The following is a 19286-nucleotide window of genomic DNA, read 5'->3' on the forward strand; positions in this document are numbered from 1 at the left end:
TCTGAGCCTGATGAAAGAGTTATGCTTGTGTTTGCTTTCCTGCTTCACTTATTAACTGCCTTAACTCTCAAAATCACCCTAGTTAGCAAATAATATTAATTGCTTTAGTGCTCAAAATTTCCTCAGTCTGGACATTACGTGATCATTTTATTTATGCTCCTTCTGTATACACTGGGACTAAATCATTTGACAATCACAAAAGAGACCAGCTCATTTTATCTAGGAAATGCCTCATTTTGCAGTCCTATCTTTTATTTAACATTTACAGAGAGCACAAATAAGCTGAAATTCTAATCTATTCTGGGATTCCTTTTTATCTCTTCCCTAAAGTCCCTTATAACCAATAATTCTATTTTAATTCTTCCAAATCCTTGATCATGCAGCCAAACTATTTTTTACTAACCATGATCAACGTATATCCATTGGTCATGTCTGATCATCTTTTGCAGGCAAGGTTAAACAAAATCTAATACACTCAATGAAGTTGTGCCTACTGCCTTTAAGCCCATCCCTAATACAGCTAATAAGGCTATATTTTCCATTTTGAAATGGAAGTCTATGTTATAAAAATATCTATTAAAAAAAACTTTAGTTAGGCTGGAGTGATAGCACAGCAGGTAGGGTGTTTGCCTTGCACACGGTCGACTTGGGTTTGATTTCTCCGTCCCTTTCAGAGAGCCTAGCAAGCTACCGAGAGTATCCCGCCCGCACAGCAGAGCTTGGCAAGCTACCCATGGAGTATTCGATATGCCAAAAACAGTAACAACCAGTCTCACAATGGAGACGTTGCTGGTACCCGTTTGAGCAAATCAATGAGCAACGGGACCACAGTGCTAGTTTCTTTAAACAATAGCAAGGATTTTGTGGCATTACAACTGTGTATATATGGACTACTACATAAATCAGGTTGGGGTCAGAAAAGCAAATAAGCAACCACTCACACTTCTTCCACTGTCACCTGGGAAATAGTGTGCCAAAGTTGTTCTTCTACATGTACTCACATCAATATGCCCAACTGCACTTAAATTAGAATCTTTCCTCTGAAGACCACTAAAATATACTGTCTCCCATATTACTCAGGCTTCTGGAGAGACTTTAGCAAGGGAGGATTTAGCACTGAAGGATACCCTGAGTCAATTAAATTCACCACAATGTCCCCATTTTAGTTCTTACCATCTATTCTTTCCCAATAAGTGAACTGCTTTTACCTAACTAATCTTTCAAGACTGGAAATTAAATTATAATGCAATTTGAGGCCTGCTATAGCAGACTCTCTGTCTCGTTTTGGCTATGTCAAACTTGTTACTACTAGATATAGGAAACTCTTTGAAAGCGATTACAGAAGCTTCTTCATCTAACCATGTCTTGACATACTGAACAGAAGTTTCTCTTTCTGTAATTTCTACAGAGCTTCCCTCAACCCACAGGGGATTAGTACTTTTCTTTTATTTTTTAATAGTTTTAGTGACAAAGTTATAATAATATTAACATTTGTGGTTTGATGTACCCAATTGCTGCACCTCACCACCACCCAAATTGTCCAAGACCATCTGTCACTGTCTTTATGTCACAGATTCTCGTGCAGCTCTCCATTCACCTCTTCTTCCCCCCTCCCCCACCCAACTCCCAGCCCAGTTGCCAAACTGGGTGGTCATTTCAGTTTTTTAATATAAGGTTTGTCATTGTGCAATATCATCTATTCCCTTATTTCATATACCACAAATGAACACGAGCAGCCTTAAACACAATAGTCAGTATATAGAGACAACTCAAATGGACCATGACAGGTGATGGGATAAAAAAGTTGTGGTATATATACACAATGGAATATACTTTGTTTCTATTAGAAAATATGAAATCTTTCTCTTTTTTTTTGCTTTTTGGGTCACACCAGGCTATACACAGGAGCTACTCTTGGCTCTGCACTCAGGATTTACTCCTGGTGGTGCTCAGGGAACCATAAGGGATGCTAGGAATCAAACCCGGGTCGGTAACGTGCAAAGCAAATGCCCTACCCGCTTTACTATCGTTCCAGCTTCAGAAAATGTGAAATCTTAAAGTCTGATGCAACTTGGATAGAACTGGAATGCATCATATTGAGCTAAATAAGTCAGAGGACAAATACTAATGCTTTGTAAAAAATTAGTTCACCTCATACCTTTGTAATCAAAATTCCTCTCATACTGATCTATTCCAATAACCACTTGATCCACCAAAGCACTGCCTATAAAATTGACTGCACATTCCAGGAGAAGAAAGCATAATTTAACTGATTTTTTTTATTTTCATGACAGGCACCACCAATGTTCATTTTAAACAATAACAAGACTTTCACTATCCTAAAAGCCAACTGGATTTTATAAACAACCTGACATTATACCCCTGAATTCTGGCATATTTATTCAGAATTCACAGAAAGTTTTATTGTTCTAAGTATGTTAAGCAAATAAAAATAAATTTAACATAGAGACTTCAGTGATTTAAAAATCATTATAAGACCTAGGTGTCTATATTCCAAGCAGGGTATCTAGGAGAGAGTCTCAAACGGAACTGACCTACCCAGAGTATCACCACCTCTGCCCCAGTCAGAACAAACATTGGAACTACTGTGTTCACAAATATGCCCTATTGGCTATAACTCCAAGGATCAGAGTGAGATTAGGAAGTAACAATAATCAGAGCCTCTAAATATCTCCAAACTGATGATTAGGTATTGAAGTTTTGTTGGAAAGGAAAAAGAACTCATATCCACTCAAGTATCATGCTTAAATGCAGAAAAGAAGAAGCAAGAAAATGCTGTGTCACTTATGCCTTCCTAATTCCAAATGAGTTCATACAGTTATCTAAATCTAGTCCACTTCAGGAATCTTGGTACTAGGGTGGCTGTTATTTTAGCTTTTCAGTTAATCAGAGTGAGATGCTTGGTGACAAACAGCCATATTTATAAGAGTAAAGGGGGAAAAGCTGAATCCTTAATGTTGGACTTAAGCAACAGAGAAGTGGTGTTTATGTTTACTGATATGAGGACAAGATTAACTTGTGCCTTATATGAAACAGAAAAAAAATTGCGTAGTTTATAATCAGGTTTGTAAGGTAGTATAGTATATATGAAGAAAGACCCTAAAGATTCTCTACTAATTTCACCTCCAAATGGTAGACAATTAATCAGTCCCATTCCTGTATCTTTAAGAGTCCAAGGAGTCTACCAGAAGTTTCCAAATGCCTGTAAACAGAAAGTCCATTCCACCACCAGATGTCTGACCCTCTCCTGTGCTATCAGAAGAAGAGAACCCTGAAAGAAATGGTGTGATAGGATTACCAGGTGAAGGGGGGAGAGGAGTAAAACCAAAAGTTCAAGGTTGCTAAGAGATAATTCAAATATGTCCTCTATCTTCCTTCTGGCCCAAATGAAATTAAAGGTAATAGATTTACAAAATAAATGCTAAAGCATGTGCAAAAGACCCACCTACATGAGAGAAATGTGGCGGTAATAATAATAATAATAATAATAATAATAATAATAATATCAGTAGGTCAGCTTGAAAATTTAGTCAAACTTCAGAGAATGACAAAATCTCTGGTATATGCTTAAGACAATATCCCTCAGCAGGCAGAATTCATCAAGTTCTCCCCTTGACCACTTTAAGTCAATCTGTGGTTCTCAGTTGTTCACAACCAGTCAAACTTAGGCCACCCAAAAGGTACAGTGCCTGGACATCACTGAGCGGAGATGTCCATCTTTCAAACACTAACAAAATACTAACATAAATACATGAGCCAACATTGGCCTCATTTTCAGGAAATGTTCTTCATGCTCATATTCATTTTCTCTCTCTTCTTTCTCCTCTCTCTCACCCCCACTTTCTCTCTATCTTTCTCTCTCTCACACTCTCTCCCTCCCTCCCTCTCCTCTTTCTCCACATCTCTCTCTCCCCCGTTCAGCTCTTCATCTTGCAATAAAACACTGGAAGGGTAGCTGATCCTCTGGAATCTCAGTGAGGAGAAAAAGAGCTCTCAAAAGAACCTGAGACTGGGATTCTAAAGCAGTTATGTAATAAATCTGATGAATTAAATAAAAATTTTAGAAAGCATATTAGTAACAAAAAGTGACTGAAAAATTTTTAAATGAAACTGAAATGTGAATAAGGAAAGTTTGCCTACTAAGAAAGGAGTTAAGTTTGAAGCTAGGTTGGTAATCAGTATGAAAACATAAATTATTTCCTATTTACCTTAAAGAACCAACACTTCAGTTAAGCCAGTTATAGTAATAATATCACTCACATTCTATATCTAAACCTGAGCCTTTTTTCTTGGCAAAGTGCATGCTTAAAAGAGCCTTTACTAGGAGTTAAGTCAAGCCAAACTAAGAGTTTTAGGAATAAACAACTTATTCCAAAAACCTCTACTACTCAAGTTATCTCATTAGACGCAGAGAAGGAAAACACATCAGCATTTATTTTCAATGTTCTGGAGAGCATAAACAAAAGCTAACCTGAACACTAACATATTAAGAAATAGATCATGAAAGCCAGTTGAGAAATTCAGGGATTGGCAGGTATGGGGGTTGGGGATGGGAGGACAGAGGCGGAGAGGCTCACAGAAGTGCTCAAGTTTACTCCCAGCTCTGTGCTCAGGACCATTTCTGGAGGGCTTGAGGTACCATATATGGTGCCAGGGATCGAAACAGGTTGGCCACCTGCAAGGCAAGCATCTTACCTGCTTTGTCCTTTACCCTCTGTCTCTGGCCCCTAAAATTGCTTATTTGAAAATGAGGTTTAATATGAAATTTTGTATTTGTATTAAAATTTCAAATGGTATGGTTTTATAGATTTGATAATCTGCCTCCTTTATTGACTAGTACCAGCATAATTTCCCTTTTCTTGGTTTTGACACACATATAAAGTTTATTTACCATGGCCAGAGAGATTATACAGCTGACCTGGCTTCCTGGTACCATATGGTACCCTAACATTACCGAGAACAGACTTATAAGATCCCCAAGCTCCTCTGGGGTGTCCAAGTATACCCAACCCATGTCTGGGCCGCATGCTCAGGCCCTTGAATTTTACTGCTTGTGCATCCCAGGGGCCAAGAATCATCAGGAAGGATGCACAGTTTGGGAGACCTCAACCCTGATAAAAAAAATGTCCTTAGAAATATGAAACTTTGAAGAGAATTTTGGTCAAATATATAAAATGACTAAGAAATCATATTAACTACCAAATACAAACACCTGCTTTTTTTGCTTTGGAGGAACTCTGCTCTTTTTCCAATTAAATTATATATGCTACAAAGATTTATTCTGTTGAGAGAGTAATTTATGAAAAACTAAATTTAAAAAATCAATTTGAGATGACTGACATGTTGCAGTAGCTTATCAATAAACTCTAAATGTGAAATTCCAACATAATTAATTTTATAAACAGCTTATGATGATCTGTTTCAGGTATTATTGCATAAAATAAATGTAGTAAGTAAAAAATCCTGGTCCATGTTTCTGAAGAATTTCTATCAAGTTATATAGCTAATGTGACAGCATCATCAGTATGTAGGACAATAATCCTTATCAAAATATACATATCTTAAAATGCATATATATATAATATATTTGCTTTTGGTGTCACACACAGCAATGAACAGGGGTTACTCCTGGCTCTGCACTCAGGAATTACCCCTGGCAGTGCTCAAGGGACCATATGGGATGCTGGGAATCGAACCCGGATCGGCCGCGTACAAGGCAAACGCCCTACCGCTGTGCTATCACTTCAGCCCTAAATGCATAGTTAAAAGTAGGATAACCCTTCCCTGCTGTACTATACTTTTCCCTAGCCCCTAGAGTAGGAAAGTTTTAAGAAAATATTCTTCTTTTATTGTTTATTTGATTCCCAAACCAATGGAGATGCTTGCAATTAGCTGAACATATAATTTTAGGGGCCAGGGAGATAGTTCAGTGGGGAGGGCTATTTACCTTAAGTTCAAGGCCCTGAGTCTTAGGTTCTGTGACTGTGGTAGTCCTGGTCGCCAGCACTCTCCAGATCTAGGAATGAATTCTCTCAACCACTGGCTGAGTTCTGTCTGGAGTGGTCCTGGGGTCCTCTAAAAACTTATCGGGAAACCCCTCCAAAAAATATAATTTAACAAGTAACATTTCTTCTATTTTAATGTTAATTTTAATAACACATAAAATCATGCTTTTCAGGTAGTAAATAAATGTTTGTGGGGAAAACAAAAGTTATATCATTTTTAGTGCTACTGGTCTTTATTAAATTACCTCCTTAATATATGTTTTCCTCAATATCAGTGTATTGATTGATTAAAATTCGCTTGAATTTAATGGGCTCTAACTCTGTTTGGCTCTGCAGCTAATTGTTGGTTAGTTCTTAAAAGAAACTTATGGGTTGTGTGGCTGGCATGCTGACATGTTTCTGTATGTTTCTAACAAGGATGTTTTAAAACAGATGGGGACACAAAGGCTTATACAGTATCCTTCTACCAGAGCACTTCATAATGCCACTAACAAAACCTAAATTTATTATTTGAACCTCACTTGCTCCGAACTATCAGGACAAAATATTACTTTGCCATTAATAGTTGTTTCTCTTGGGATTCTAAAATAGTATCAGAAAAGGATATGTGAGAAAAATTAAATAATGTGGGCTGATTTGAAAATAAAAGCTATGTACCTTTAATTAAATAATCACCTTTTCAGAGAAATTTTACCTGTATGACAGTTTTCATTATATCTCTCCACGTTTTATCAACAGTTGTAAACCGTCTGCCTTCCTCAGGCATCTGAGACATAATGTCTGGGGAACTGAATATGGGCTCCAAATACAGCCACGTGGCTTGGACCTTAAGCCATTCATCCAGAATCTCCTGGAGCAACAGGAGCTTGCCCTCCCACTCTCTGCAGAGCAAAACACAGTGACTCGGATCACTAGCAAATCAGGCAATGTTTCAGAGGACTTTTGTCATTATTGTTATTCCCATTTCTGTTTATCTACCATCATTCAAAGGTCTATCACTAATTATCCTACATTACATGCTTTAAAATAACAACATCAGTGTTTTTATTTATATAAGCTTAAATGTGAAAAATATCTACAACTGAGCTATTTTCTGCACAGATAGTAACAATGAACTTTTCTGCAAACATTTCTAAGCAAGTACAAATTGAGAAATGAGATCTGATGACAATAATAGTTGTTTGGTTTTTGTTTGGCAGTGCTCAGTGCTTACTCTTGCACTGTGCTAAGGTATCACTCCTGGTAGGGTTTGGTGGACCATATGTGGTGCCAGGGATTGAACCCTGGTCAGATGTGCACAAGACAAGAGTTTTACCCGCTATACTATCACTCTGGTCAATAGTGATGGTATTCTTAAGAAAGGGCACTCTGAACTTCTTGGGGAAAATAGTTACATTCAAGATTAATTTCCTTTGACTTTCAACTTTATTTTAAAACTTAAAATTCAAAAGTTGAAAACAACATAAAACAACCCACCCTGTCAAGAAGAGGAGAGAATAGCTGAACAGGCACAGATGATCAACAAGTGCTTAAAATAAATGCTCATTATTATGTGTTATCAGATGAAAAAAACAAATAAAAACAACAGTGAGAAATTGCCTCACACTTGTGAGACCAAGCCCCCAAAGTAAAAAACAGCAAGTGCTGGTAGTGTGAAGGAAAAAAGAATCATTTTGTTGGTAATATTGTAAAATAGTTTATTCCTTCTGCAAAACAGGATAGCGATTTCTCAAAACATGTGAAGTAGGTCTACCATTTGATCCAGCAACTCCATTCCTATGTATCCAGTCAAAGAACCTCAACTGCCTACTTTCATTGTAGCATTATTAACAATAGTCAAAACAACCAAGTTCCCAGTGATTGATGAGTGAGTGAATGAATCACTTGTATCACTTGTCATGCCGTTGATCTTTGATTTGTACAAGCGGGTGCCAGTAACGTCTCCAATAGTCCTTGTCCTGTGCTAGTGTATCCCAATGATATCTTCTTGCTCCAGGAACACAAAGAGCCTCAAATCATTTGTTCAGGGTCTTAATGAAGAAGTCTGATCACCTTGTAGGTGGGCGGCCAGTATTTTCATGTCCCATGGAATCCAGTCGGTAACAGCTCTAGTGAAGTGGTCGTCTCTAAAATGCATTTCGTGTTTGGCCCATCTGATTTTTGATGTCTTGGCAAATGAGACAGTGTCCCCGATTCTTGACTGTCAACGGAGGTCAAAACTCCAGATTCCTTCTCTTACTTGAGTGAAACGTGATACTCCAAGCAAAGCTCTTGGGATACCCGAATACTGTTCTCATCCTGTTAATGCAGGAAGAACGGTAAAGTCGAAAAGATGTGCTTGGAGCTGGAGGTTCTTCGTCCGCTTAACCACTTCTTTGACATTCTTGAAGGTGTTCCACGCTGCTCTCTTCCTCCTGTGCATTTCTGGTGCCAAGTTGTTCCTCATGGTGAATTCTCAACCAAGATACACATAACTGCTAAGTTCAGAGATGTTTATTCCGTTGAGAACAAATGGAACATCAGGGACTAGTTCATTTTTCATGAACATTGTTTTGGTGAGATTCAGCTATAGTCCAATATTTCCACATTTCAGGTTGAAATAGGGCAGCATTTGTTTCGCTTGGCTAATGTTTGGTGTTATTAGAATGATGTCATCAACGAGTGGAGGTGGTGTAGTTGCTTACCATCTATCTTCACTCCCATTCCTTCCCATTCCAGTCGTCGCATGACATTCTCAAGGGTGGCACTGAAGAGTTTTAGTGAAATGGTATCACCCTGCTGAAGCCCTCTCTTTACGTCAATGATCACTTCCTTGTAGAATGGTGAGATCCTGGTAGTGAATCCACAATACAGCTCTCAGAGGATGTTGATGTACAGAGTTTGAATGCCCTGTTTGACTAGGGCTTCAATGATTGCTTAAGTCTCAACAGAATCGAAGGCCTTCTTTAAATTGATGAACATTAGACAGAGCAGAATCTTGAAGTCTTGCAAAACTTCAATGAGCTTGGTCACTGAGTGGATATGGTCGATTGTGTTGAATCCTTTTCAGAACCCGACTTGCTCGCATGGTTGTCCTTCATCTAGTGTTCTGCCTATTCTATTCAGGATGACTCGAGTGAACAACTTGTAGACAATGGACAACAGGCAGATTGGGCGATAGTTGCCAATGTTGTGGATGCCTCCCTTCTTGTACAGCAGAATGGTCTTGCTGGTTTTCCATTGGGATGGAAACTTGCATTCGGACAGGTAGTATGTGAAGAGCTGAGCCAGCGTATTGACAAATACTGGTGGCAGATTCTTCAGGTGTTTGGGTCTGACCTTGTCTGGACCAGGTGCTGTACGCATCTTTACCAATGAAATGGTCTGTCGGATTTCGGAAGGGAGTATGTTGGGAACGACATATCCATCCTTCGGAATTTGGTATGTGGGCAGGTGGATGTGGCTGTCAAAGAGATCCGAGTAGAAGTCGTGAATAATCCTCTCCGTTGCCCTTCTGGAAGATGTGATAGATCCATCAGGATGTCGGAGGGCAGTCATCTTGGTCTTGTAGGTGGCAAAGGACAGGCGAGTGTTGCAAATACTTTTCCCAGCTTCTGCTGTATTGGCCAACACTGCTGCTCTTCTTTCTTTGAGGTTTTCCATTATCATTTCTCTGCACAGCTTTGCGAGCTCAGACATTAGCGTATGATTGCCTGAGGCTCGTACCGAACCACATTTGCCAATGAGCTCGAGAGTTTCTGAAGATAGGTGTCTATTTGTGGCTTTCCCACTCTTGGCATTCTTCGCGCAGTCATGGAAATGCTGAATCAGTCGATCATATTCTTCGTCGATGTTGCCAACGATGGCATCTTCCCATATTGCTGCAATAGTGCCAAAGAGCTCCTAGTTGGTGGTCATTCTGGGAGTTCTCTTCTTAAACTTTGCAGTACTTTATCCCCGCTGTGAAGTAGAATGTTGCACGAAGGAGACGGTGGTCCGATATCATTTGTAATTTTGGGACAACAGTGACACTGGTCAGGCAAAACCGTCGATTGAATATGATGTGGTCAGTTTTGTTGTGGAACTGTCCACCGGGAGACTCCCATGTCCAACGTTTAGATTCGGCCTTCTGGAACTGTGAGTTACCATGGATGGTCTTGGTTGACATGATGAACTCAGACAGTCTCTCACCCTGTTCGTTCCATATTAGGCCATGGGTTCCAATGTGGAGTTCTTTGGTTGACCTTCTCGGTCCTACCTTGGCATTAAAATCACTGACAATGACTTATAGAAGGTGTGGTCTTCTTTATAGAACTTCTTCAGCTCCATGTAGAACTTCTCAATTTCTTTTCCATCTCAATTTCTTTTTCATGTTGGTGCATAGACGACGAAGATAGAAACTGCCAGCAGTGAGCCACATCTATTCAAGAATAATCATCTGATTCGGGTTGGTAGGCATTTGAATGAATCAATGCTCATGGCCATGTTCATGTTGACAAAGACACTAATGCCACCAATGCCTCTGTTGTCACATGTTCTAAGGAACAGTTCTTTTCCAGTGTTGAAAATGGCATGATGTGATTGATGCCTTCTTGTTTTGGTCAGACCATGATGTCATACTTGATCTTCTGCATACTTGATCTTCTTGCATTATCAGGTCCTTGCTGGATGCTTCCAATGCTAGCATAAGTGCATTGGAAGTACAGACAATCATTTTAGTCCTCCTTCGTTTTTGCAGTCTAGTTCGTCCCTGAGATTTTATCAGCAACTCCTTGCTCATCCTATTTAACACTGCCATATTGGGGGCTCTTTCAGTGTCAGGCGAATGAAGCCTACTGTTGTTACTGTTTTTGGCATATTGAATATGCCATGGGTAGCTTGCCAGGCTCTGCCGTGTGGGCAGGGTACTCTCTGTAGCTTGTCGGGCTCTCCAAGAGGGATGGAGGCTTTTAGGTGGCCTCCAATCACCCTTAAAGGTGTTCTCATGGTTCACACCATATTTGAACCCCATCAAGTATGGTGCGGTGATTATGGAAAATGGGTATTAAGTGTCTTATGGTGTGTCCTAAGAAAAGCGGCCTGGAACGTGGTGGTGGCTGGGTAGTAGAGGCAGTGGAGGTTGGCCAGTGAGGTATTTATCTGGCATCGGTAGGGTGGGTCATCGGGGTTTGATCCCTAGGGCGCTGATCAAGTATGCAGACTGGAAGAGCAGACAGAGGATCTTATTTTTGAGTTTCGTTGATCCTGAAGTCCAAGGTCACAAAGTTCTGCTTTACCTGGTTCTGTGGGGCTTCACATCATGTGTGAGGTTTGGCCTAAGTGTTGAATGAATGAATGAAGGAATACAATCTGCTATATATGCATATATAGCACACACATATGTAGAATGTAATACTGTTATATCTGGGGGGCGAGGGGAAGAGATTTAGCTACAAGACATGGATAGAAATGGAGATGCTCATACAAAGAAAAAAGAGCCAGAAGAAAATGGACAAACACCAGATGATCCCTCTTATACATAGTATATAAAGAAACAAAGCAAAGGAGCAGACAAATCAAATGCAAATCTTTCAGACTTTAGAACCAAGGAGACAGCCTGAGGTGAGGACAGTGAGATGTGTATAACTTGCATGCAGTTCACCCAAGTTTCAACACAAACACAATACACATTCCCCCAATCACCCCAGAAATGATCCCTGAGCACAGAGCCAGGAGTAAATACTGAGCACAGAGCTAGGAGTAAATCCAGAGCACAGCCAGGTGTGGATACAAAATAAAACAAAATCAAAAAAACAAGCCCATTAAACTCTGACCCCCCAAACTAAGGTTTCAAAGGGGGAAGTGGAGATTAGAAAGTTGAAAAGGTCCAGTGAACATAGAGGGATACTGGTGTTTTGATGGTGAACATGATGCAGTAACACTGTACTTCTAAAACATATACATCTTTGAAAATCAAAGTTACCTTAATAAAAAATGTTGGGACCCCCAAATTTTTATTCATAAAATGAAACCGCACTAAAAAAGTATATATTCTAAATATTTATTGTGGCATTCATAAATTGTAAATTATGTTTAATTTTTAATATTAAAATGTAATATATTAGGAATGGAGAAAGTACAGTGGGCAAGGTACTTGCCTCGCATACTGCCAACCAAGGCTCAATCTCTGGCACCCCACATGGTTCCCCAAGGCCGGCAGGAGTTATCCCTGAGCAAAGACAGAACTAATCCCTGAGTATCACTGAGTGTGGCCCCAAAACCAAAATAGAATATACTGAATGTCAGTCTACTTCTAAATGTAGGAAATATAAATAATTTTCCCAATAATATATACTACAATTATACCATAAGTCAGTAATTTACATAAACAGCTCTAAAATCTGTTTGTTCCATCTTCACAACAACCTCAATAAGTATCATATCAAGTTTACCCAGAAAATGTTAATCAGATCTGAACTCACATCTATAACAACAATGTTATAAGACAACATGGCTATAAAGAAGAATCATTAGCCAATGTTGGTAGAACTTAATGATAGAATGTGCCTATTAGCTTTTTGAAATATAAGAACACATTAAACAGTATTTATAACTGGTGACATGCAATTAACAGACAGATAAAACCAAGGAATACCAAATGTCATTTACTATTTATGCTCTCTGCCTTTTGTAGTAAAAGTAAAAATTCTCTCTGGATTTATTTTACTATTCAAAATCAGGTCTTTCATAAACACAAAGTGTCATAATGATAAGTTTTAAAAAGCATGGAATGCCTTTTTCTGAATGCTATTTTGCTTCAAAGACAGAGGCTAAAAAAATGTTGAGTATTCTAAAAGCAATGGTTGATACTTAAAATAATCTATTAAATATTAAATACAGAAACAATTTTTAAACTTGTATTCAAGAGAGAGAGAGTCCCTTGCCTGCACGCCTGGCTATCTTCCCCAGGGCCCCTCGGAGGGGATGGGCTCCAGCTTCCCTCCCCACCCTGAGCAGAGCTCCCGGCGGCTGAAGACTACAGGAACCTAGCTACCGCCATGCTCGAGGCCCCTCTCCACACATTTGGACAGGCCTCATGCATGAAGGTACTGGCAGAGGAACCCAGGTGTGTGTAATTCCACCAACGGCCAACATCCAGAGACTTAAAAGCGAGCTCCCAGAAGCGATATCTTGTAGCCTATTTCTCCCTCTGGGAGAAACTGGCAAGCTTCTGAGAGTTTCCTGCCCACATGGGACAGCCTTGCAAGCTTCCCATGGTGCATTCATATGCTAAATCCAGTAACAAGCTGGATCTCATTCCCCTGACCCTGAAAGAGCCTCAGGTGTGACATGGTTGAGAGGGCCAAGTCCGAGAGATACTTCTAAGATCTCAGGGAAAGGACGAATGGATAGGTTACTGAGCCCGCTCGAGAAATCAACAATTAATGGGGATTTCGTGATTTGTTATTTCACATACAAAATGATGATTTTGATAACCAAAACAAACAAGGGTGATTTTCATAATAGTATATGCACTCATATAAATGAAATTTTACCTCATCTGTTTTTCATAAGGCTTAATGAAAGGAGATCCTCGCATAGTTTGTGTCTTAACAATGTGGTCATCCAACAGCATCTGAATTTCATCAACTGAAGACAAAATATATGTACCAGATTCTCTATAAGAAAGAATGACAAACTCCATGGCATCCCACTCATTAATCATCTTCTCCAAGGCCTTTTCGAGAGAATATTCTTTGCTAGCAGCTTCACTAATACCTTCAAATTTATCTAAGTATGGTTCTAGATTCATGTCTAAAAAAGAGAAGACAGTAGAATCATCTGAAGGCTGCAGAGTGTAACCAACAATTCTGGACATGGCCTCCCAGTGCCTGGGACGCAAACCAGGATTGCAGATCACTTGAATGAGAGGAATGTGCTGCTTGAAATCTTCCACCTTCGCTCTTACTTTCTTTGTCATTGACAATGCATGTGGGGAATCGTGGAAAGTTTTCTCCAGCTTATACAGTCCTCTCCAGTAATTTCCAACATCTGTTTCTACTTGATCAGGATTCACTTTGTTGTATGGGCCTTCTGTCCATGTTCTATATTTGGTACCAAATTCAACAGCAGTTTCATAGAGACGAAGATAAGGGTTCAAAGCATCTTGGATTTTTTTACGTTGAGGATATATAGATGGCAGCCAACCAAATGCCTCTTCTTCAGCATTAAATTGATCAATCTAAAAGACCAGGTATTAAATATATTAATTAATTTTAAAAGTAAATGCTAAAAAAATACTCATATCAAAGAGCCAGGGAGAGAAAGTACAGTGGGCAGGGCACTTGCCTTGCATATAACCTAGCGGAGTTCAATTCCTAGCACCCTTATAAATTCCCTGGGCATAGTCAGGAGGGATCCCTGAGCACAAAACTAGGAATAGGCACTGAGTACTGCAGGGTGTGTCCTGAAACAAATGACAGCAATAGCAACAAAAAGTACTCATACCAAATGCTACTCCAATAGTTCTCTCTAAATCCTAAAATTAAATTTAAAATCTGGCCATCAGCTAGAAAAATGAAATTGTAATTTCTTCTCTTTCTTTTTAATTGCAGTTTCCAGAAAATGACTGGTCAAATTAGTTAAAAGAATAAAATTATATGTATGTACACACATACTTAAAAACATCTGCTTTGCTTATCCACAAATACTGAGGACATGGCTTCATTAATTAATTTAGTGAGAATTTCACTATTTTCAGCATCATCATTTTAGGTACTATGGAAAATAGAAATAAAATTATTATACTGGAAAGTACCACTTGAAAAACATTGTATTCCAGACAAAGAGAGAAAAGAGAGACACTCTACATCTTTAGTAAGTTAAATAGCAATTGTTCAATAGTAATAAAAGGCAATAGAAGAGATGTCAATACACAAAATGTCATCACTCAGAGAACATGCCAATATATAAGTTGTTTCTATAGAGAAAACAAACAAAAATCTGGGTCTTGAAGATAAGTAAAATAAGTGGCAAAGTAACCATTAATATCCTCTTAGTATAGAAGTAAATATATGTGACTCTGAGTTGGCTACAGAAAAAAAAAATCTGCAAAATAGAAAGACTTGAAAAGAATGGCACCAGTATCATTTTTCTCTTTTCCGCACATACTTAAATATTTGTGAAATTATATGTTACCTAAAATAATTTAAAAATTAAATTTTTTCTTGTTAAAAAGGGTAGATTATCATCTGGTCTCTTTTACAGGTTTTTTTTGTTGTTGTTGGGTGGCCACACCCAGTGGTGCTTAGGGCTTACTCCTGGCTCTATACTCAAGGATCATTCCTGGCAGTGCTGGGGGACATTATAGATGCTAGGCATTGAACCCAGTTCAGCTGAACGCAAGGCAAGATTCATTTTCCATATGCTATTGCCCCACTCCCGCTGGAACTTACTCTTTTAATAAAATATGCAATTAAATATTCCAAACATCTTCTGTAGCAAGGGTATTGTTTTTTTTCTACTCTAGCTTCCTCTAATAGCTGAAGTCTAAAGAGGTAATACTGGAAAACAAGTGGCTTGATGGGGAAAGACAGGGGCTTAAATGTTACAACACAACAACCAAAAGTGAGACAGATTCTATTAAGATAGGAAAACCAAACAGTAACCAGGCATTCTAACACTTGTTGCAAACGATTAAATGATAGCATGAAAATAGAGGGTAAGGGGCTTGCTTTACATGGGGTTAGAGCAGGATGAATCCCCAGCACCACATATTATTCCCTGAGTCCATCAGAAGAGATTCCTGAGTACAAAGCCAACACATAAATACCCCCCAAACAAATAAAAACAACAACACAAATGATAAAAACTACAAATTACAAAGCAGATGGAAATAAAATTTTGTCAAATAAAAGATGAAGGCCTCGAGAAATGTTATCACTCCTGCTGTCAGTGACCACTGGCAAAATCTATTATGCCATTCATTTTATTTACTACTCAAATATGGTTAAACTGCTATATTCAAATCTGTTTCTTATAGTTTAATATGGACTGGAGCGATAGCACAGTGCATACAGCGTTTGCCTTGCACATGGCCGACCCAGGTTCGATTCCTCCGTCCCTCTTGGAGAGCCCGGCAAGCTACCAAGAATATCTCGCCCACATGGCAGAGCCTGGCAAGCTCCCCATGACATATTCGACATGCCAAAAACAGTAACAACAAGTCTCACAATGGAGATGTTACTGGTGCCTGCTCGAGCAAATCGATGAGCAATGGGATGACAGTGACACAGTGATAGTTTAATACACAAAACAACTTTAATGCCTTTTCTTTTGAACTAACTCACACTTAAAAAAAATTGTTTGTCTGGAGTCCACACCTGGAGATGCTCAGGATTAATTCCTGGCTCTGTATTCCAAAATTATTCCTGGTGGTGGTCTGGGGATTGTATGGGATGCCGGGGATTGAACACAGGTCAGCTGCATGTAAGGCAAGTGCCATACCCGCTGTGCTATGTGCTATCTCTTCAGCACCTTACAGAATATATTAAATGTATACCTTGTCTGCTGCTGAATCCAACTTTCCATTCAGGATCTGAGCCTTTTTCAAATATCGCTGGACATCTTGAAGGTCTCCAAATGAGTAAAATTCTTCTGCCTGCTTAGCATAACTCTCCAATTCCTCCTGAAACCGCTCACACCGTAACTAATAAAGATCAAATGTGTAGTTACTGTTCTTAACTGTTAAAATACCTATGTAGCAAGAGAAATTTAAGCATTTGCCAAGATTATCAGCAATATTCTTGTATTGGGCTTCTTGAAAATTTGTTGTTACAGACTAGTGGGAGAAGGAAAATGGGAGAAAAAAATATTCACCAACCTATTTACAGTACATTTCACAACAAAACATAGGCCATTCTGCATCACCTAGTAATTTTCTAAATGCACTGCAATTTATACATCTAATGTGCATGATGTCCCCTATCAAGACCTTTTCAATCATTTTTTAAAAGCTGAATGGTCTATGGCAGAAGAGAAATAGGCTACAGTTTAAAATGAAGAGAATGTTTTGTTTGTTTTTAGTCTATGAGTTATTCTCCAAATCATGCATGTCACTTTTATTTACATCCGTAGTATTTGATATAATGTAGGTAAAATTGAGTAAAGCTTTATATCAAAGGACATCTCTACTGAGTGACCTGGAACAAGCTTCTATTCATCTTTGAGTACATCAGTTTCTTCAACTTTAAAATGGGAACAAATATACAATTTATTCAGATAGTAGCTATGAAATTTAGCACAGACACTGTGCTATCAAGGGGAATTAAAAACAAAGAAAATAAAAGTCTTGCCATCCAGGAAGTGACTGTCTACTGGGGATATATAAGAAAATAATTATGTAATGATCAGATTATTAGTCTGATAGAAATGTGTTGAAAATGTAATAGGCGCAGTGCAGAAGTAGCACTGAGGTCAGAGTGTCTCAAAAAGCCAACTGCATTGCTCAGTAGGCAAGTATGTGTGACAGAGAGGGGTGTGCCCCAGAATAAAAGGAGAGAATGGCCAAGAAATAGGGAGAATAGAACACAGCTGAGATGTTTGGGAGAAGAGATGGAGGAGAGACAAGAGAAGAGGGTGAACAGGAGATAAATCACAAACCATCTCAAACTTAGGATATACATAAAAGAATTAATAAACAAGAGTGATAATTCTTGACACAGCACTAACACATGTTTGAAAATTATGTGTATGAAGGGTCACTTTCACTGAAAGGCTTGAGATTAAATAATTCAAGAGGGAGTAAATACTATCTTATACTATGATTACAGGATGAGAAAGTCAAAGTTTATGACCTGGGAAATAGAGAAGTACACTAATCTATGTAGAAGTTAAAGTTAGACATTTCTAGAAAGTTAAAGCAATGTAAAATTATCATTGATATCAACCTTGAGACCGTCTTGATATTGTTCAGTTTTCTCTTTAATGATCTTCCTGTGTTCATCAAAAATCTCATCCATTCTTCCATACCACTGGAAAACATTATTATTGAGTCTAAGGTCTGCCGGAGAAAAGGTGGCACACTCAATGAGGAAGGCAAGGCAGTTTTTGGAATCAACCAGCTTCTGTTCCAGTTCAACCATATCAACTGATTCTACTTTCTGAATATAAGCCTGAGAGAAAACAAAAATAACAGACAACATTTTAAGGAACAGCTTGTGTCAAAAAATATCCTATGAAAATACACTGCACAAATATGTAAAGATTTGTTTAGAAGAGAGATTTTTTGTTCAAGACAGTGGACTGTAGCGCAGTTTCCTTCTCGTCTACCCCAAATCCACTACTGAAATGGCAGTGAGAAGCTGAAAACACTAAGTAACATGTACAAAGCACCAAACAAACCCCGACAACCAGAGAATGATGCCCTTTAAGAATAGGCACCTCCTGTATGCTTAACACGGAGCAAGGAAAAAGCAATTCAGCACAACAAAAATCAGACCTAAGCTTTACCCTGAGGAGATTACTTGTCAAATTATCACCAGAACAACTGCAAAATTGAACATACATAAGATACCCAGACTGGAGAGATAGCACATTGGGTAGGGCGTTTGCCTTGAACGTGGCCGACCCAGGTCAGTTCCTCCATCCCTCTCGGAGAGCCCAGCAAGCTACCCATGGCATATTTAGTATGCCAAAAATAATAACAACAAGTCTCACAATGGAGATGTTACTGGTGCCCGCTCAAGCAAATCAATGAACAACGGGATGACAGTGCTACAGTGCTACAGTGCTACATAAGATATCCAGTACTTAGTCATCAAAAACAAAGAAAAAAAAAACTATTGAAAAATTTAGTAACAAATGTGCCAAATCTATATGAGGAAAATTTTAATACCACATTAAGACTTTTTTTTGTTCTTGAATCACACTCGGTGATGCACAGTGATTACTCTTGGCTCTGCACTCAGAAACTACTCCTGGTGGTGCTTGGGGGACCAAATGGGATGCTGGTGATCTAACCTGGGTCAGCCCCATGCAAGTCAAATGCCTTACCCGCTGTAGCCCCACATTAAGACATTTTTAATGTTCTGAATAAATACTGAGAAATCTGTTGTGGCATAATATAATAAAGATGTAAATTCTTCTCCCGTCAATAAATTTAATGTAATTTCAATAAAATTGCAATGGAATTTTAATAAACCACACATAAGTATAAATCCATAATATTTTTAAAAGTCCATAATAATAAGTACTATAATGTATGAAATATAATCATAAAAAGGAAAAAATAACAGAGTAGGC

At 38.7% G+C, this 19286-nt stretch overlaps 1 protein-coding gene across 1 annotated transcript in view; it reads right to left on the minus strand.

Moving 5' to 3' along the window:
• DNAH7 (dynein axonemal heavy chain 7) overlaps positions 1 to 19286 on the minus strand; it is a 270230-nt gene that overhangs the window by 198478 nt on the left and 52466 nt on the right. The window contains exons 15-18 of the mRNA XM_055123217.1: positions 17933 to 18157; positions 16546 to 16692; positions 13541 to 14226; positions 6721 to 6907 (exon numbers count right to left, since the gene is read on the minus strand). Of these exons, the coding sequence (XP_054979192.1) occupies positions 6721 to 6907; positions 13541 to 14226; positions 16546 to 16692; positions 17933 to 18157 (1245 nt within the window). The remainder of the gene's footprint in view (positions 1 to 6720; positions 6908 to 13540; positions 14227 to 16545; positions 16693 to 17932; positions 18158 to 19286) is intronic.

The sequence above is a fragment of the Sorex araneus genome, chromosome X (assembly GCF_027595985.1).
Source record: "Sorex araneus isolate mSorAra2 chromosome X, mSorAra2.pri, whole genome shotgun sequence".
In the NCBI taxonomy this organism is placed as follows: Eukaryota; Metazoa; Chordata; class Mammalia; order Eulipotyphla; family Soricidae; genus Sorex; species Sorex araneus.